This window comes from Lolium perenne, chromosome 2, assembly GCF_019359855.2.
Source record: "Lolium perenne isolate Kyuss_39 chromosome 2, Kyuss_2.0, whole genome shotgun sequence".
Lineage (NCBI taxonomy): Eukaryota > Viridiplantae > Streptophyta > Magnoliopsida > Poales > Poaceae > Lolium > Lolium perenne.
In genome coordinates, this window is record NC_067245.2 from 309,044,338 (window position 1) to 309,066,263 (window position 21,926).

General features: G+C 41.8%; 1 protein-coding gene across 1 annotated transcript; it reads left to right on the forward strand.

The window, feature by feature from the left end:
• Positions 1-10,536: 10,536 nt before the first annotated feature.
• Positions 10,537-11,403, forward strand: LOC139835875 (uncharacterized). The gene is made up of 2 exons (XM_071825765.1): positions 10,537-10,701; positions 10,783-11,403. Exons 1-2 carry the CDS (start codon positions 10,537-10,539, stop codon positions 11,401-11,403), a joined length of 786 nt encoding a protein of 261 aa, XP_071681866.1.
• The last annotated feature ends 10,523 nt before the right edge of the window (positions 11,404-21,926 follow it).

Sequence of the window (21,926 nt, forward strand, 5' to 3'; positions counted from 1 at the left end):
TTTATTTTTGCGTGAACAAGTCCCACTTCTACCTTGCCCTCGGTTCCTTTTTTTTTTCCGTGGCTGCTGCTCCCTTTCCCTCTACTTCTCGTTGGGTGTCCCCATCGACCTCTGCACATCACCTTTCAGTGTTCCAGCGGCGCAGTTCACCACCGGCACAACCCCTGGTGCCACTGCTCTGGCGTCTATGCTCAGCTTGGTCAGCACCAACTACGTCTAGAGCCACCAGAAACACGGACCTTGTGGTTAGGCTGGTCATAGTGCTAGTATCATAGCTAGTATCATGCATCTTAGCCCCACCAAAAATGCTGATGTGGTTATGGATGAGAGAGAAGATTAGAGTATCATAGGTAGATACTGTATCATAGCGCATATCACAAGAAAAGTTAGTATCAAATAAATCTTACACAAATTTGTATTGGGATTCTACAAATCAATTAATATAGCAAAACTATGATACTATGCATTATGGATCCAGTATCATACAAAAGTATCATATGCATGATACTACTATATGATACTACCCACTATGACCAGCCTTAGTGAGCGATACTACCCACGATGTTGGTAAATTCAGGCTCGCCGAAACGACGCCCGCCACCTGTTCGACCGAGGTGGCCGAGGTGTCCCTGTTCGTGGCGGACGTTCGTGCTTGCGGCTAAACAGATTGTCTTACAGATGCTCGCTCGCCACCGCCATCGTCCACACCGCTAGTCCACACACACCCGTGGTGCTGGACTCGCACACAGCGTCATCTCCATCCACCGCAACCTGGGACGTCTTCTCTGAGCCTGCTGCTCCTGTTGTGAAAGACAGACCACGACCGTGTCGTCATTGACTTCGCCACAAGGACGCCCACCATCCGTTCGATGTCGGTCTGGTACCTGCAAGTCGGCGACATGGGTAACTGATGAGGCACCGATCCTCATGAAGGACATGTTTTCAACTTTCCCAGCCCCTGTGTAGAGCAACAACATTGGTGTCATGTTCCCCACAACACTACTTTGTCCGTCATCTCGTTGACTGCAGGAATAATTGTAACATCTTTACGAAAATCAACCATCACCATGTGGCTTGGATTTGCCAACACAGTGATCAATCCATTGGATCAGCCTAGCACAGGGCAGGAGATACCACTGCTAGCTGTCTTACCATTACTTTCTGTCAGTGATTGCCGGCACTCAATGGTCACCCTCTATACAAGTCCCGTTTGCATTAGATCCTGTCAAGTACAGAAGGTATGCAACAGCATAATTTGTTAATTACCAAGAGTTAAAATTGACTTTCCTAAGCTTCCATTAATGATAGAACACGGTGCAGGTGTTAATTGGAACTTGGAAGGCTTCATCCATCCATTAATAAGTAAAAACTAGCTCTCAAGTTCCATGCCCACTAGCATTCTGCACATCTCTCCCCCATTCCATGAAGCTCCTTTTTCGTGGTTGTATAAGGGCCCGCTAAACTTGTTTGGTTACATACTTTGAATTCTGTGTGAGGTCTCCTTTTGTGGCTTCAGTTTCTGTCTATGTAGCTGACAGTTTTGAATCAACTCCTACATAACGGTTTGAGCTTATATTGTCCGATGTTTGTCATGCCATTTGATATTTTGAACGAATTTTTACTAAGTTCCCCCTTATCGAATTCAGGTGTTACCAATCCCATGGTAATTCAGGCTTCCACTAGCGTGGCTTTCTCAATTGGAAGTATCTGTAAAGTTTTTCCATTTTGCAATGAAGGTGATGTTTCCCAATCAGAAGTATGTATTCTAGCATGTATATTACATCTATTTAGAGTAAGGTAGGCATGAGAGTTTACTATCTTCTATTACATGTCACGTTAGTCTGAATTTTATTCAAACACATTTTCCAGGGTGGTGCAGGTTAAATGCAGATTGCAGAATGAAGAAGCCTGGAAAGTGCAAGTGTTGCTACTCTGTGAGTCCCTAGAATATATACATGAAGAACATATGGCCTTAAGGCCGAGTGCAAGTGTTGCTACTATGTTACCTGGGCTTCGTCTCATTTTTAATATAGTAGTACTTCTTGATGATGTACACTTGATTATTGTGTAGTTCCCCATCACCAGCGCCCGCAAGTAGTTCTCCTTTATAATTCTTGCTTTATTTATGTTGGTTCTGAGAACAAAGGATGTAAATGCATACATGCTTCTTTTGTTGGTTGTGATTGATGCGAATGTATTTTAGAATTAACTTGAGCTAGTTCGCTAATATTCCTCACCTACATCGAGGGACTATAATTTGCATTGTTGAAAAACATACACATATTTGTAGGGCTACATTGTTTTGAATTTTTAGAAATTGTTGTTTAAGTCACGGTAATCACACTCCATATATTGTGTGCACGAAATCAACCTGTTTTGACACTTTATATTGTCTATGGATGGGCGTAACCATTTAACAGACTTAAGTATGTTCATGGGTGAGTCTGGGTCCATGATCAAAATTTTGTCGCACTTGCTTGGGGTCTCGGCCCGAATAAAGGCAGTGGTCATAGGCTTTTCATTGCAAATGATACAGGTCATGACCTTAGGTATGCCATAGTTTGCAGGACCGAGCCCCATATTGCGCGACACCTGGGCCTTGGGATGGGAAGCAATGTTGGATTTATGAATTATCTTTCCTAGGCATAGAAAACTAATTTTTCATTTTTTTTAAACGCTGAAACGCTCTATTTTGTGAAGCAATTACACAAAATGCAGTCTGCAAAGGCACAAAACCAATGCCCAAAACTAGAAAAGCACTTATGCACTAAGGTTCACATACCTTCTATGTGTCCTAGTTATTTTTTGCCAATTCATTATATTTTATAAGGTCTCCTAGTGATTTCGCTGGAAGAGGGGCAGATTTGAACTAACCATCTACTTTCGATTGTTCCACATTTTTTTTCCAAAAATAATTTTTCGGTCCACAGTGTGTTGTTTTTATCACAGATACAATGTCAGTTTTGTATGGTTCCCTCCTATGCCTCGCAACACCGATTCTTGCAAAAAGTCATTCTGACGAGGTCCCAATTTGACCACAACTCACTAAGAAAAATCAGAAAAATGGAGAACCTTCGCAAGGTGTCGTTTTAGGTGACCTAGTTGCGAGGTAAAATACAAACTTGGAATATGACAATTAATCTAAAAACCCTTCACAAAATGTGCTACCTCCTATGAGGTTATATGGCTTTAGGGAAAATGATCTATAGCGGGAAACGACCCTGCGGGGTTGGAGGTAGCGGGGAGTGGGGATGTGGCGGCGGGATCCGGTGGAGGATGAGTGGGTTGTGAATTCTTTGTCCGATACATGGTTGCAGGAAAGAATTAATGCAGAGGAAAAGGGGGAGAATTGGGGGGGGGGGGGGGGGGGAGGAGGTAATACACACGGCAAAGCCACCTCTTTACCGTGTGTATTTGTAATTCACACGGCAAAGGGAACGGCAAAGCTAACCCTTTGTCGTGTGTATTTCCCTGGTACACGACAAAGAAAATGGGACCATAACACGTCTCCGTAAAGCGTCTGTGTATATTTATTTTCCGTGCTTTTTTTTGTTGCTTCTTTGCCATGTACATTCGTTTACCGTGTATTTTCCTTGAAATGTGCCGTGTGCAAAACCTTTTCCATGTATTTTTTCCACTACTGTTGTGATCTATTCTTTGTCGTGTGCTATACACGGCCACGTCTTTCTTTGTTCTGGGGACCTTGACACACAACAAAGGTGACGGAACACGGAAAAACTCGTTTTCCGGTAGTGCGTTGACTTGAACCTCTGAAAACGCACAGTCAAAGTTAGTAGAATAAATATACGGCAGAACACATGTCAATATATAACTTTTCTATAGATTATATATTATAACCTAGCTTAACCTTCTTTTTTTACTGTATTTTTCAAATACAATAGCCCTGAAGAATTTTTTGTCACCATCCAAATTCACAATAATCTAATCATCATATTCTATAATATAGTGCAGGATAAGATCATGAAAGTGTTGACCCGACAACAGTTATGTCTAATTTTTCAAGCTCAAGGTGATACATGTAGCCATTCGGAGACTCGATTTCATCGCGCAAGACATTGCAAGAAACATAGTACAAAATACAACAATCATTTTTCAGAATTACATCATAAAAAAATAATTTTGTTAGCAGTATTCTTTACAAAAGACAAATCGGCAATGCAGTAGTCTAAAGGTTGAAAAACTAATAACATATTGAAAAAAAAGAGAGAAAACTTATAAAAATAGAAATAATTATTTAATTGTGAGAATGTATAAATAGTTGACTATCTGATTGTGCCATAAGAGTGTATGTACATACGCCATTGACTAAGGGCCCGACAGCTATACCCGTGCCAGATCATACACTCAACAGCTCCCATTTTTGGTCACAAAATTTTGGAGGGTGTAAGTACGTAAACTGTGTGATCATCATGTAATACACTGCATATAGTCTCATTGAATCTCCGGATTTGTTGCATGAGTTAAACCCCTGAAAACTAAACAATGCAAAATACTAAAATATGAACCTAAATAAAATTTATGAAACTAATGCCACCATAATGTTGACATGATATTTATTTGATCTTATGTATCTTAAGTAACCCCCCTAAACATTTCTAATTATTCAGACCTTCTCGATAGATTTTTAAATAGTTGATAGATCAAAATTATTCCAAACTAAAAGTTTTATCTGATACATGTAGTTACCATGGAAAGACCTCGTTGAGTATCTTATGAAGTATAACTATATATAATTTTCTGACTGTAGATTAATCATATGGGCAAATGTTGAAGGAATTGATCAAGATATTCTTAATTTCTTCCTCTCATCATTTCTTGTCGTGGGCTTCAATTTGGCATTGAGTAATTTAGGGAACTACATGATGGAAAGAGATGCCAAATGCTACTTTGGAGACCAATCCCATACTCAGCTAATGATAAAGAAAAAGTTATGAGTACCTTTGGTTCTTGCCTAGATTGTACATGTACTCCTGGAGAACATATATATGATGACATGTTTCTACTATTTTCTACAGGTTGAAGAAGGAATATGGTGTTGAAGTTGTATAAGTTGACACGGAGATTTTTTTGTATAACAAGTGTAAGATTTGCATGATGTTCTAATAAAGTGGTTGCTCCCTTTTGTTCTTCAAAAATGCATGGAGTGTTCGTGGTTCATAAATACATTATCATTATATATTCATGTGGAGAAATATGTATGGATTTATGCTCTTTTTAGATAAGATGAACAAAAAATGTACATGGATTATGAGCTATTCATTTTTTAAACGAGGCAAAGTACATGGATCTTGAAATAATTCATGATAAAAGGAAGGTAGGACAAAAGCTAGGTGCTTCCGAGGATGATGACAGGGGTGGGACAAACGAGAGGCTACATACATTTGAGTATTTTTCATGAATCTTCAATGGGGTAATAATCACAGATAATATATATTATAATTGTGCCAATACTTGCATGTGCTATCTCTGTTCTAAATTAAGTGTTGCAATATGAATGCATCTAGACGTATTTTAATGTGTAGATACATCCATATCTAGAAGTAGTTGCGATATTTATATTGAAACTGAGGGAGTACAAATTTAGCACTCATATAAAATACAAACCATGTCCTAGTATTTGACAATGCTAAATGGTTTAATTTCACATACAAGACCGAAGGGGAAAAAGGGTTCCTTCTTTTTTCAAAAATAAATAGAAGATCGAACAAATTTATCAGGTCAAAAATTTGATGACATTGGCTTCACATATTTTAATTAGGAACAATTATGAGTATTTAATTTTTTTAATTTGGAGGGGTATAAATCACTAGTCTCTTAAGTCATACAAATAATGTAAATATGCTATGGGATTATATGCATTATATTTGCATGATGATCACATGATTAGAGCTTTGATCATTATAACCTTCAAAAATGTGTGATGGGAAAATAGATAGAAAGCGTGTGATCTTACTAAAGATGCGGAAAACCAAATCTGATCCCGGGTGCATATCTATGTATAAAACATATTTCCAAAATAGAAAAAATAGAAAAAAATTGTGACCATAGGCTCTGATAGCACTTGTTACAAAACCGCGCAAATAAAAGTAGATTAAATAAAGAACAAGAACATATATTTTTACATGGAAACCCTAAACGGGAGAAACCACGGAACACACGGCAGCGTATCACTATAATTGAGAGGAGTATTACAATACACAAGAGGGTACGTGCTATCAATATGATGTATCTCTCTCATCTATTCTATGACTACCTAGAACTATATATTGGCGCAAACAAGTCTGTTTCTTGGTGGTCACGAAATAGAGTTGTAGATGTGTTACGTCTATCACGGTTGGCACGCCGTAGTTCGTTAGAACTCCTTCCATAGTACAACAGGTAAATTTCGAGTACATATCAGCGGTTAGAGTCGACGGGGAGTTAGCGCAAGCCAGGAGAGAAAGAACGAGGTGTTCACGGAGGCTTACATGAACCTGCTTGGGAGAATTCAAAATAGGGCACACAGTTTGGACTTGGAGGCCTTGGATATTCCGGTAGTGGATCTGCGGGATCTTGAGGTGATGTTCTCGGAGGAGGAAGTTTGGAACACGATCAGGGAGTTGCCCCTGGACAAAGCACCGGGTCCGGATGGCTTTCCTGGAGCTTTCTACCAGAGAGCTTGGCCGGTCATTAAACGGGATATCCTGGCGGATCTGATGAAACTAGGAGTTGGCGATGGAAGAGGCTTCGCTAGACTAAATCGTGCGTACATTACGCTAATCCCAAAGAGGCCGGAGGCGGAAGAGACAAAAGATTTCAGACCCATTAGTTTGGTGCACAGCTTCGCCAAGCTGTTCTCCAAGATGGTGGCCAATCGGCTAAGGCCAAGACTGGGGGAGTTAGTGAGCATGAATCAGTCGGCGTTCATCAAAAAGAGGAGTTTGCATGACAACTTTGTCCTAGTGAGACAGGTGGCAAGGAAGATCAACACGAGGCGTAACACGGGAGTGCTCATTAAGCTAGACTTGGCTAGGGCCTTCGATTCGATCTCATGGAGTTTCCTCTTTGAGGTGTTGAGGAGGATGGGGTTTGGAGAGAGATTCCTTAAATGGATTGCGCTTTTGTTACACACCGCTAATACCAAAGTGTTGGTAAATGGAGTGCCAGGAGACATGATTTATCATGGGCGTGGGCTGAGACAAGGAGACCCCACATCTCCCATGCTGTTTGTGGCAGCGATGGAGACCCTAACGGCAATCATGAAGAGGGCCGTGCAGGCTAACCTCTTTGGTAATCTGGCAGGCATCTCACCACTACAGAGGATCTCAATTTATGCGGATGATGTGGTGCTCTTCGTCAAGCCAGAGTGTCGGGAGTTGTGGGCGGTGAGACATATTCTCAACACTTTTGGAGAAGCCTCGGGGCTACATGTGAATCTCAGGAAAACCACCGCCACAATGATAAGAGGCTCGGAGGAGCAGGAGGAGAGAACAACAAGGGTTTTAGGATGCGAGTTGGTGAAGTTCCCTATCAAGTACATGGGACTTCAGCTCGCCTTAAGGCCTCTCACCAAGGCAGAATGGCAACCTCTCCTGGACCAAGTGATTAAGAGTGTGCCAGCGTGGCAGAGAGGGCTGATATAGAGAGAGGGCCGGCTGGTTCTCATTAACTCTGTGGTGGCGGCAAGGGCAGTTCACCAACTGATAGTAGCAGAGGCGCCCGCATGGTTATTGGAGGAGGTTAACAAATGGATGAGGGCTTTTTTATGGTCAGGAAAAGAGGAGGTCCAAGGAGGGCAATGTCTAGTAGCATGGAGAAGTGTATGCAAACCTAGAGAATATGGAGGCTTGAGGATTAAAAACCTCAGGCTACAAGGGTTGGCGTTGAGAGCTCGCTGGCAGTGGCTAAGGAGGACGGATCCCGATAGGCCATGGCAGGGCTTGCCAGGTCTACATGATAAGGAGGCAGTACAAGTGTTCCAGAGTCTGGCCAGGTTTGTAGTGGGGGGTGGCCATAGGACTCTCTTCTGGAGAGGCAGATGGATCAGTTGATATACAACAGAGGAGATAGCACCAGAAGTGTTTGCGAGGGTGCCGACCAGATGTAAGAATCTCCGTACGGTAGCACAGGCCTTGAGAGAGAATGACTGGATAGATGATCTGCAGGGGATATGACGGAGGAGTTATGGGAGATATGTTTGAGGCTCTGGGAGGAGGTCGAGACGGTGGAGAGGGATGTGTCGATGCCGGACCTGATCTTGTGGAAAGGTTCGGCATCGGGAGAGTACTCGGCGAAGAGCACCTATCAGATGCTATGCCAGGGCAATGTGAGATGGGGAATATTGTGCAAGCCGGTATGGAAGTCGTTTGCACCGATGAAGTGTAAGATCTTCATCTGGCTGGCGCTAAAATACAGACTTTGGATCTCTGATAGAAGAGCATGTCATGGGCTGCAGGAGCAGTCGGACACCTGCTTTACTTGCTTGCAGGCGGAGGACAAAGTGGATCACATACTGGCACAATGTCCATACGCGAGACAAGTGTGGTGTGATGTGTTGAGGAGTGTGGGACTTACCCTGCCTGATCCAGGAGGGGTGGGAGAGCTGGAGAGGTGGTGGATTGAAGCACGAAAGAGAATGAGGAAGCTAGACAGAAAGAGATTTGACTCTCTGGTCATTAGCACGTCTTGGGCACTTTGGAGGCAAAGGAACGCCAGGGCTTTTGGCAATGAGCATTAGCAGAAGACCCGGGCCCAAACGCTAGTGGAGATTAAGGAGGAGTTCCAGCTTTGGGAGAGGGCGAGGAGGGGAGGGAGGGATAGGATAACGCGAGAGTAGGCCTTAAAGGGAGAGGGGGGTTTGGTGTGAGTGTGTGGACAGCCCTGTTGTATGCAACAGTCTGGCTGTTTCTTGTAATTTGCCTTTGGCTTCTCCTTCTATAAAGATAAGGCACGCTTTCTGCGTGCTCTCGAAAAAAAAAACTTGCATTACGTGCTTCTTTTGCTGTCTGTGATTGATGCAAATGTATTTTAGAATTAACTTGAGCTAGTTTGGTTATATTCCTCATCTAGGACCATAATTTGAATTGTTGAAAAGATACATATAATTGTGGTGGAAATATTGTTTCGAATATTTCTAAATTGTTGTTTAATTCATGGTAATCACAAATTCACACTCCATTTTTTTTTGCAAGAAATCATTCTGTTTTGCCACTTTATATTGTCTATGGATGGGCTGAACCATTTAACAGACTTATTAAGTCTGTTTCATGGGTGAGTTTGGGTTCATGACCAAATTTTTTATCCTACTTGCACAGCCCGAGCTCACTAATTACTATCACTGCAATGAGAAAATCTTAAGCCTAGGAGAAACCAAGTAAAAATAAATATTACCAAGCTCCGAGCATGTACTTTGTGATGCCCTATCAGTCCACAGGTTAGTACATCTGGGACCAGCCCTCAATCTCTTTCGACGAGCCCACCAGTTGGACCACAACTGCTGCGCCAGATATCGTTGCTCTGCTGAAGACCGGCGAAGATGACACTGAAGCTTTTACCTCACGGAAACAGCGATGCACTGCCCCTTTGGTCTTTGTACACATTTCTCGGCTGCTCGCACGTCTCGCTACAAGCCTACAAGAACATGAAGGGCGCGTTTGGTAGTCTGTGCGTCTCTTGGTTCGCATCAGCCCAGCATATTTCGGGCTGTTTGGTTCCCTGGACGCACTCGTGTTGTTGCATAGCATGGATTTTAAAGCACCCCTGGGACAGGCCCCGGATGAACGCCCGGTTTGACAGTTTCTCCAGGGCCAGGCCCTGGCGAGACGAGAATCGACAACGCCCTTCGCGCGGGAGCTCCGCCTCGGCATGGCGGGAGAAGCCGAAATCCCAGTGGCATTGCGCGGCAAAGGTAGGGGTAACCTCCCTCTTCGGTTACCCTCTCCATTAGCCCCCGCCCAAATTTTGTAATCCCCCAATTTCCTTACCGGCGGCGGCGGCGATCCAGATCTGGCAGCGCACATCTACCTTCGGTCACCGGCACCGGGCCAGGGTCCTCTTCTCCAGCCGCGGCGGAGCTTGCGCACATCTGCGGCGGCTTTCGGTCGTGTCCATCGTCCGCCATGACGGAGGTAAGGGGAAACTCCTCTGCTCTACTGTAGTGTTCGATTCATGTTCGTAGAACTAGTTGGGTTCGATAAGACCGTTCTTAATGCATAGATCTTGTTTGAGTAGACCGACCAGCTCCAGCTTGTGCATCACGCTGCATCACTCATCATTTGCGTACAAGCCTGGATCCTGATGATGCACAACAGAGCAGTTAGGCATGCTGCTTATCCTCGTGTGACATACAGACCTATGTTAAAACGAGATCAGGAGAGGATTGCCAACCTAAACAACATCTACAACTGCAACGACGTAGAGGCCATCCAGTCCAGATGCTACGGATGAGAAGAGCCCCTTTCACACTTGTGAAATCGTTCAGGGAAAGAGGAGTGTTGACTGATAGCATCCACAACCTCTGTCGAAGAACAAGTCGCAATGTTTCTTCATGTGGTCGGTCATAACCAGAGGTTCAGAGTCATCCATAACACATTCAGGCGATCCACGGAGACTATCTCTCGGTACTTCCAGCAGGTGTTGTACACATCAATAAACACACCAACCAAGATCAAGAACAGCTACATGTGGTTCCCCTATTTCAGGGTGAGTACAAAATCATGTTCCTTCTACCTATCAGATGTGTTCTACTATCAGAAATATGATTGTGTATTAATTTTTTTACAGGATTGCATTGGGGCTATTGATGGTACTCATGTCACTGCAAAGGTACCTAGATCAATGTCTGTAGCATTCCGCGGGAGAAAGCACTACACTAGCCAGAACGTGCTAGCAACTGTGGATTTCAATATGAGGTTCACCTACGTGTTTGTTGGGTGGGAGGGTTCAGCTCATGATGCCAGCATCCTGGCCGATAGCTTGTCAAGGCCTGATGGGTTGCAAATCCCTGATGGTAAGTTCTACCTTGGAGATGATGGATATGCATGCCGACCTGGAATTCTACCTCTCTTCAGAAAAACAAGGTACCACCTCAACGAGTTCTCTGCGAAGTACCGATCTCTGAATGCGAGAGAGTTGTTCAATCTCAGACACTCAAGGCTTAGAGTCACCATTGAGAGGGCATTTGCTGCATTGAAGAACAGGTTCAAGGTCCTTGACCAGAAACCGTTACATACGTTTGACACTCAGGTAACGCTGGTCCTTGCGTGCTGCATTCTTCACAACTGGATCCTATGTTGGTGCGAGGATGAGTTCTTCGAAGAGGTTGTCACTTTTGATGAAGTAGAGACCGGCCATGGCGTGGAAGCAGGCGACAATGATGCCTGGAAGGTGAAGAGGCGAGAGTAGGCAGACGCAATGTGGGAAGCCAGAGGCAACACCACCATCTGAGAAGAAGTGAAGACAAAGTGAAGACGAAGTGAAGAAGAAGAAGAAGTGAAAAAGAAGAAGAAGAACCCCTATGATCCACTGTTTCTCAAACCCTTTTCGATCCCCGTTTGTTCAACGATCCCGTAATGATAAACTGCAATTCGTAGTAGCTAGGGAGCCTCGTGTTATGAACTACCATTCGTAGTAGCTAGGGATGATTTCGTGAACTGATTGCAACTATCATGAACTGTGATTTCTGTGTGATAGGAGGTGATATCTTGGTAAGGCTACCCGTCGTATAGAAGAGGTAACCGTAGACATGCATGGATGGTACCAAACAGGCCTAATGTCATCTCCATCGAGATTTGGGCTTGGCTGCAGGCAAACAAACAGAAAGTCCTTTTTGGCCCAGCCGATGCAGCCCGACCTACCAAACAACAGGCCAATTTCGGTTCGTGGCTCATTCTGGACGCGCAAGTGACCTTGCACGGCTGCGCCAGTGAGCCACGAATCAGGCCCAGGCTACCAAACGCGCCCGAAGTCTGTTAGAGGACTCGGTCACCGTCTTCGTCCTTGGCCGGCTCACGCTGAGTACTCTACATTGGTAGGACTCGTCACCAGCTAGTGCCCTTCTGGGCCCTATTTCTGTTGCTCCACTTTGGAGAACAACAGGCAATTCCAGCCTTCTTCATGGAAGATCTATAATATCTAAATAGGAGCAACCCACTAAGTTGATTTCTCTCAACATGCAAGATGTCCACCTCATCATCCATCCTCAAGCAATCCTAAACTGCCATGTGTCAATAAATCTAACACCTAATTAAGCAAATCTTCCATCTAATGGCAAAAGAAAAAAAATGCACATTATGCAGTTCAATTCCACAGTGTTCTTTCTTCCCTAAAGTAACGCCAACATCTTATTTTTCATTAACTGTTTTAATTCCCATAGCGTGTAACTGCAGCCCACCATAAACCAACTAAGCCAGATATATTTCATCTTCTTGAAGTACCAGTGATTCACCACGCTAAGCACACACGGTGTTTATGGCTTGGACACTTTTCATCTTGTTTCAGTTACTGTCAATTTTACCTCTTGCTCTATAAAAGTATATTGGGAAGCTCAAATCTATCTCTGTCTGTCCCTCTTACATTACAGCTGAAGTACTCTTCACCACTTGGCCACTGTGGCACTGTCACCTGCTCAATCGTATCTGGCCATGCATGGCGACGCAACAATGAGATGTGCAGAAGAGGATAGGAAGGATAAATTGGTCTGCAACACTTCCATCTTTGCACGAATAAGCCACCATCGAGCTGAGCGTGAGGTGGATTGAGCAAACGGCTCACCATTTCCTGTTTCAGGTCTAATCGATTCTATTTATGTGGTAGTCAGCTTCGGTTGGCCTATACCATTTGATGATTACTTTTTGTTGGATTGCAGGGAGTTGTTATGGCTCAGTGCCAGCCAACATATGATATGTTTGTGTCGATGCTGATTATAATTAGCTCACTACTTTTCAGTTATTTGGTGTTCAGTTCCCTTTCGAGAATTTTGTGCTATTTTGTTTGGAGAAGCCCAATCATGATATTTTTTTTTGTCTTCGGCAAGCATAATTTAGCCATGTTATGTGAGCAATTTCACTTTCTAAAGACTCGCAGTACAAAAAGTTATGTTCTTCTTTTTAGCCCACACAAATTTGTGAGGTACGACCCCTTTTTAATATCAAACTTATTGGAGAAGCTATAACTACCCTTATAATGGAAATTATACTTAGTCCCACACGATGGCCATGTTAGAGCAAGCTTGAAATCACTCCGTCAAACAATACCCAACTTTCATTGACCTCATTTGTTAAATATCATGCTAAAGATTATAAATAGTTTATATTGCACAACATAGAATATATGTAAACATGAGAGTTTTAGAATGTTTAAGTTAATTAATGTTGCGACATTTTTTTTCACATTGCATTTACCTTTTCATGCATATGTTTTTTTCTAAAATTACCCGCAGCAACGCGCGGGGTTTTCTTCTAGTTACACACTATGGAAGCGCCATCTGCTGAGCCTATGAACCTCACAACCCAGGTGTCACTGGCCACCTACGTGGTCACCAAGCAGTGGCACAAAGGTAATCAGCTTGTTTTTTTAGTGTTGTAAATTGTAATCAGCTTGTGGCTCCCATTGTGTTGATGTTCATCTGTTTCTCAAAATTGACAGTTATATTATCTCCAACCTTGGCATCATTGAGCGCTCTGTATTCCAATCATAGCACTGCCTCCGAGCAGTGATGCGTCAACAGGATAATCATGTAGATTGAGGAAGAAAAACCATTGTTATTTCTGAGCTTTGAGTAGTATAATACATTAACATGATAATGCAATGTACAAATGACTCACACCAAATTCACTCTCCTAAAAACATGGTCGTAGCAAAATGCACTAATAGTGCAACCGAATGTTCAAATGACTCACACAAAATCGACTCTCTTACAAACATGGTAGAATGGAAGGAATGTAACAAGAATTACATGTGAACATCGCATGGCCATGAATGTCCAATGGGTTTGTTGATCACATTATTCAGAATTTATTTCTTTATGGTTGAGAGAAAGATGCCCCAGCAGCATCTTACTAAGAAGCGTGTTGGTTGTTCCATCTCATGTATCTTGTAGGTTACATATTCATATAGTTAGAATATCTCCAACCTTGGCATTAGCGAAGCACAATAACAAGAGAAAACCACATCAATAAACAACACACCCAATGAATAAATAGCATAAAAACGTCAATGTATATTGGATAGGCAAATACGCAACCATGATTGACCCGGGGAGTAGTGAATGGTGTCCATAAGCCTTATTTTTCATAATAAAATAAATGGTTTTCCCAGTGGTACGGTAACTCATACATTCGATCCGGATTACAGATGCATTATAGTAGATTTTCCCTAGAAGATCTAAGTTTAATCGAACCTTGGAATGAATTTGCTTAGGTGTAAGATTATGCTATTTGTCGAAAACTTGAGACCTTGCTTGTCTTTCTGTTACGAACATTTCGGGCTTAAATTTTTGTTTTTTTTTTGTTGTATATCTATGGATGGAGATAGAACAGTGTCTAGAATTCACCTGTAGTTGTACATACATATGGGATACAAATAATAATAAGAGCAACATTAGTCATGCTCAAATAAGGATAAATACTGTGGGCGGCACGTCCTAATTTTCTATAGCTTTTGTTAGCCTCTAAGCATATAGACTTTTGGTCCACTACCGCAGCACTGCAGCCTAGGGTGTTAAGCAATCATTAATTAATTAAACATACCAAAGAATTACATATAGTGACGTTACTGTAACCCCGAATAGCTCCCATGTCCTCTATTATACTAATCCTTGTTGTCATTGGCTTTTGATCGAGAGATTGAAGCACCACTCATACCCCCTCAATATCTTGATCGATCCTTGGAACTTGGGTACCTTACAAGTCTTTAGATCGAGGCAAGAGATGATAAACAAGAACAAAATCATATTCGAACTCAACAGAATATTCCCAAGCTAAAAGATGCATAGAAATGCCTCGAGGCTTCACCCAAGCCCACAACCCGTGAGGACTACTCACTCATAACGACTTCAAAGATAATAAACATTGCAAAGATAGATTCAATATAAATAGCAAATAGTCTTACAATATCGCCAATTGCGGAGATCGAGATTACAAGTAGATGGACTATGGCTATGGAGGTGGAGATGGTGATGGCTGCAGCTCGGCGATGGATCTCCTTAGATGTGATGTGACGTTGGCGACTATGACTCTCTCCTTTTTTAGATCGTCTAGAAGTCAAATTATATATGGGTCCCTTCACAAAAGTTGCTATGGTTGAATTGGCCGAGGCGGTGGCACCTGATACGGGCGGCCATACGGGTGGGCTCTGCCTGTATCACTGCTCGTTAAACTCTATGGAGGTATTCTTCACGAGACCTTTGACTTGGGAGTATTGACAACTTGTATTCTTCATTAACTGCCCAAATTTCGCCATAAAAGTGTACATTCCTTAAAGGAAAAATTAAATAAAATATTTCCACATCGCGGAGAGATGTATTATTAGTTTCTTGACCATGGAGTATAGATATTGGATTATGCAGCTTGCAGTAACCTGTGAATTTGATGGAGGTGCGCTAGCACTTTCTTCTCCACTTGAAAGCTCCATCCTATGTAGCCTGTCATGCAAGGTCTCCATGCCCATGTGTGATAGGATAAGCCAGATATGGGTCAGTAACTCCCCACCAGTGCCCTAACTCTTGGGGTGTAGGTACTCTTGGCACCACTGGCTGAGAAGCAACACATCTCCAACCACACGCCCTCGATCACCTCCCACATCTTGTGCTCATCACCTATATCCAGCAATGCGTTAGCACGCTTCCGTGCAGATAAAACCTTCTTGTGTAGTTGTATCTCTCTGCATCTGGCAGCATGTCTGTGTGTTCAGCAACTTGTTCTCTATAATGTGTGGCATGTATCTTGGTGACTATTCTCTGCATAAATTATCTTCCTATTTCCTTGAATAATAGCCTTTTTCCGATGAAGAACTTCAGGAATGGCGTATTGCACTTAAGGATCTCCATGAGCGTGGGCTTGAAACCCACGAGGTTTCCTTGAGCAATGTGGAGTGTCATCCTTTAACTCTTCCAATTTTTTAGCGTTAGTGGTCATTAGAAGATACCTCCTGGTGCCCGACAGTAAATCTCAGGCTTGACAAAGAGTAGGTAGATCATATAGTTTGATATTTCTCTACACCGAATGGCTCATTTGTGATGAAATGATCTTGCAGATCATACAACACAGACATGGATCTCAGCACAAGCAACTTGAACACATCATTGAGCAGTGGCACAATAGTGATCTCTTGATGCAAAGTCTTACAAAAAAAAAGTGGTTATATGAAAGTTATAGATTAAATGCTAAAAAGAGCATGGGTGCCACATTGCTCCATCGATCCATTGATGCCCGCCATCAGAATGGCTCGATCTAGTCGCCAGAGCATAAATTCATGGAAGTGTTTCCAGTTATATATCGAACCCATAGAGAGTAGGAAGGCAAGTATTATTATTCAACATTTCTATCGCACCCAAGGTGTCATGTTGTCTGGAATGAATTAACTACAAGTTTTTAGGTGGAGGTGGTGAGTTAGAAGCAATAATAAAAAAAGTAATTGAGCTAAATTAAAGACCAAATAGTAACAAAAACAATGTAGCTAGTTGTTTGTTGAGTTTCCTACAGATGGGAGGTGTGGCATAGATAGGTCCAGTTCATGGTGATAGTGAGTGTGCCAAATGGATGAATATACAAATATAATTGGTATGTGAAAGTGATTTAGCATATTAGGATGCAAGTGGGCGAGAAACTCTTGAGTCATCTATTTCCTCCATGACGGGATCAATAGACACTATTGTCAAATTACATGTTGTTATGGGCATTCGGCAATAGCAAGCATAAATTAATGTCATGAGACCGCACCAACACATTTACAGTTAATGTTTCCTCGTTCGCCTTGAGTTGTGTTCAGTTCTCTTTGATGTCTCCACTATCAAGGGCGGAGCTGGAGGAAAAATATCCCTTGTGCATCTCAATACAATTTTCTACGTATGCAACCTTGCTAGCTCAAATTATGGCCTCCATGATGCCCTTTTCTATGTCCAACCTGATGTTCTGTTCTAGCTCAATTTTTTGCTAGTTCATCTCGGTATTACCGTAGCAAGCCACAAATAAGATCAAACCAAACCCAATCTCAAGAGTCTTGAATATGAATAGAGTTTACAACCCTAGTTCTTACAAAAAAAATGAATCTCTATCTTTCTATGTGGTGGTGTCGACGGTGGAGTGAAGGATCTTGAAGAGGAGGATCACATCAAGGATCAAAGGGCGTGTTCTTCTGCTTTGGATCTCTTCTTCTCTGTTCGGGGACGAACTGTGGCGCCTGTGAATGTTTTTCGTCTCTAGCCCCTTCAGGAAAGTTGTTCTTTTTGAAGAGGCAAGGGCGGTGGCATATCATACGATCGTTCAGTTATCTTCTTCTTGGGATGTCAATCTACTCCACTAAGGACTGAGTGATTTGCTCCATATCTTCATTTATGACTTGATTTCCTTCCAAAATTGACCATTTCCTAAAAGTTTCATAAGAGCACAAGGAACATGAAGGATCATTGTATTTTTGCACATTGCTAGCTAGTTAGAAGAAAAAAAACAAATCCATATAAAATCACCTCGGAAAACATGTCATTTTGGGATCTTTCAGTCTAACTTTCACTTGCGGGATCCAGTTGGCACATATTGTTGCAAGGGGTGTTCGAATCAATTGAGATAGGGGGAAGAGGGAGAGAGACTACGCTTTGCCAGGTTTATTAGGGTTTATCTTATGTTGAAGAGCGCACTAGGAGGAGATGACCCCATATTGTGCAAATGTGTGCATCTTGGGATTGCAAACAATGTTGATGTTGGAGATTTTCATTGTCTCCACAAAAAAACTCATTTTTCCCAAGTGCCAAAAACGGGGTTTTTTGCGAAGCACCTACCAAGAAACCATTCAAAAACCGGATTACCCAAAATTTGAAGAATACTAGACCACATTTTATGTACAATTCACCAGCTGGTTGCATGTCAAAATCTTTCCAACAATGTCTCACCAAGTAGAAAAAATCCAGCTGATTCAGTAGGAAGTCGGTCAAATTTGAACTAAAATTGCTTCATTGTTTGTTCATCATAGATCCAGAAAGAGCTACCATGTAGGAAGTTTTTATTAGTTTTCAAACTTAATGAGCTAGGTCACACTACTAGGAAAAATCTTATCAGTGGTTCACCAATTACGACCACCTGTGGCGCACCACCTAGTGTGCCACTGCTAGGGCACGTACGAGTGGCGCACTAGGTGGTGCGCAAGTTGTAGGTGGTAGCAGTGGCGCACCACTTGGTGTGCCACCAGTATAATTTTGAAAACTGGCACCACTTTTTTGATTTTTTTCCTGATTTTTATATGATTTTGTGTGATTTCGTTTTTGTTCTGCTCCACATCTTGGTACGTTGTCTGTGATGGGGAGCTCCACATGTGGTGTGGCAGTAGTGTTGAGCAGATCTCAGGAGGAGGATGAGGAAGATGAGGAGGCAGAGATCTTAGGAGGAAGAGGAGGCATGGAGGAAGAGAAGGAGGCATTGAGTAGGAGAAGGAGGCAGGGAGGAGGGAAGGAGAAGGAGGCCGAGAACAGGAGAAGGATACATGGACTAGATCTTAGGAGAAATAGAGGAAGGATGTAGGTAGGAGGAGGCGGGGAGGAAGAAGAGGAGGCATGGAGGAGGAAGAATAGGAGAAGGGAGGACGAAGAACTGGAGGCAAGGAGGAGGAGGAGGTGGTGGCAGGGATGTTGTGGATAAGAGATGTGTGGCGGGGGATAAGGGGGGAGGAGGCAGGGTTGGTGGCCGTTTCGAATTTTCAAAAGTACAAGGGGCGCACCAGCAACAGTACTAAGGTGCACCACATGCAAGTTTTGTATTATTTTTTTTAAATTTTTTATAGTCAAATCTAAAACATCAAAAAACACTATTTTCCTTTTTGATTTTTAGGAATCTAAAAAATCGTAAAATTCATGTTTTTTAATTTTTAAAACAACGAGAACACATAACATATGGACATCTATAAGCACTTCAAAAATTGAAATTTCTATCATTTTATTTTATTTTTCAAAACTGAAAAGGCAATCCACGGGACGGGGTGAAAATTTTGGTCCCCATTTACCAGTGGCGTACCACATCCTGGTGCGCCACATTATATGTATAAATCATGAACTTGGTGCATCTCAAAAGATTTCTAGGTACCTCTTAGCAAAAAGACAAATAGTTACTGATTCCAAATTGGGTCAAATTTGAACTACATGTGCTTAATATTTTGCTCGTGTTTTTACAAAAATATTCTTTAGGTACACAAGTAAAATTTTCATCATAGATACACATAGATTTTTTTTCATGACCTAGGTAAGAAAGTTCATGCCCCTCCTTTTGGCCACATATTTAATTAAACACAAGTAGTTCGAAAAATATCAAAATATGGAAATCTTTCTCGCTTAGTTATCATATGTGACCTAGTTGTTAGGTAAAATAACAAACTTAGAGTGTCAAAAATATTCTACAGAAACCTTCTTAGAAATGAGCTACCATGTACTAAGTTTTATGGTAATCAAGCCAACTGAGCTAGGTCATGACAAAAGCATGAAATAATTTGTTCAAATAACCTCATATTATGCACATATGTGCATCTTGTAATGGCAAACAATGTTAATGTTGGGGGTTTTCATTGCCTTTGCACAATTTTTTTTTTATTTTCTAAATGTGATTTTTTTGTCAAACACGTACCAAAACCATTCCAATATTGGAGCACCCAATTTTTCAAAAATACTAAACCACATTGTATGTAAAGAAATCACCAACTGTTTGCATCTCAAAAGATTTCTAGGTACCTCTCTCCAAAAAGAAAAAATAGTTGCCGATCTATTAGGAAGTGGGTCTAAATTGAACTACATGTGTTTGACACTTTTCCATGATTTTTTAGAAAAATATTTTTTAGGTTCACAAGTATCTATTTCATCAGAGATCCAAAAAGAATATTGCAAGATTCAACACATAGCGAAGAACGATCTGCTCACCGTTTTGAAAGGAACATTGATAAATAAGGAGATAAACAAAATGATGCAAAGTACGAATCCACCAACATGAAAGTTCGAATTTCATAGAGATGAACCAAATTATTTTTTTTGGGCCATCTCAATACAAGATCGTAGGCAAAATGTACGGTGAAATTATACAAATATCTCATTTTATTTATTTTCTTAAAATAAAAACCAATTTTCTTTAAATTGTAGGTGCACCAAAATATTTTCCGCCGCCTATCCTCTTATATGATATTTCTGATGGATGTGGTTTTTAGCCCATTTGGTGGTGTGAAGCAGCTAAAGAGAAGAAAAACAGGAGAATCGGAGGCCTGTTGAAGCGCGGCCAATGCCCATTAATTGACTGTAGGGTTAAATATGCTCTTGTGTCGTTGTGTATGACACGAGACTCTGTGGTGCAATGGTGTGGTGTACTGGATATTTATTGGGTTTTTGTTCGATGTTAAGTGTCATGGCCTTTCAAAAAAGGTTGTTTTTGTTCCACAAATCGATTGAGGGTGGTTGTAACCATATCTTACAGTCTCGTGGCCCATTTTAGAAAAAGGTCTGTTCATGGCCCGCATGGCAGTTGTTTGGTGTCATTAGTATGGCTTCAACTCAGCTTCCTAACTTACATAGGGTTCCTATGACATTTGGGTCCCATACATATATAGGAGAAAATTGACACATGCACACGCCATGTAAGCAAAATAGCCGAGGTGGCCTCCCAATCATTAGAATTTAGCAATTACAAGGTTCCATGTTCGAAGCAGACTATTTATTTTTGTTCCATTCGTTCCACAAACGTATCGTGTGGGACTTGATCCCACATCTTACAGTGTCATGGGCCTTCTCCAAAAACAAAAAAAATGGTTCTTTGTGGCCCGCATGGCATGGGCGGGCCCATGTGTATTCATGAATATTCAGGTGAATACCCAATTTTTTGAAAAACTTTTCATATTATATGATATAGCCATCAACTCAGCTTTACTATGTATAAAAACCAAGTCTATTGATGTATTAAGGATGTGTTGGTATAGTTGGCTAGAGGCAGCGAATGATTTGTACCAAGTCTTGAGTTCAAACTTTTCTGTTCACTTTATTTCTATTGTTCTTGATAAAAAAAAATTATTTTGAATACCCGTTAAAAAATCATGGGCCCACACATGCCGCATGGCAGTTGTTTGGTGTTAGTATGGCGGCATCTCACCTTCCTAACTTACATATTGTTCCTATGATAGGTGGGTCCCATGCGTAGGTCAGTAGGTGGAAATTGACACGTGCACACGTAATGTATGCAAAATAGCTGAGGTGCGCGCCCTCCCCCACTCATTATATTTAACAATTACGACGATCTAAATTTATCGCAATCGCTTGAATGTAAGGTCGTTTGGCTGCATCTCAGCTTCGTAACTTCCATAAGGTTCATATGACAGGTGGGTCCCATACATAGGTGGAAATTGAACATTTTTACGTTATAATTTAGCAATTACGACAAAATAAATTGCTCATAATCACTTGAATAAAAGGTTCTAAACCGTGTGGATGAGATTATTATTTTTTGACCGGGGCTACGGCGGGCTTACGCCAGCCTGAACAACTTTATAGAACAAAGAGCCAGGGGCTACGGTGTGGATGAGATTATGACGATTCATATAATAAAACCATGACCTTTTTTACTGAATTTTTCATAATTTTATAGGGTTTTGACACGCCGAATAGTCGACGACCATTTGGTGCAACCTCTTCATAGATTTAAGACGAGTTCGTCCAGGGTCAGTGAGAAAAGGTTACAAGTTAACATATTTCTTGT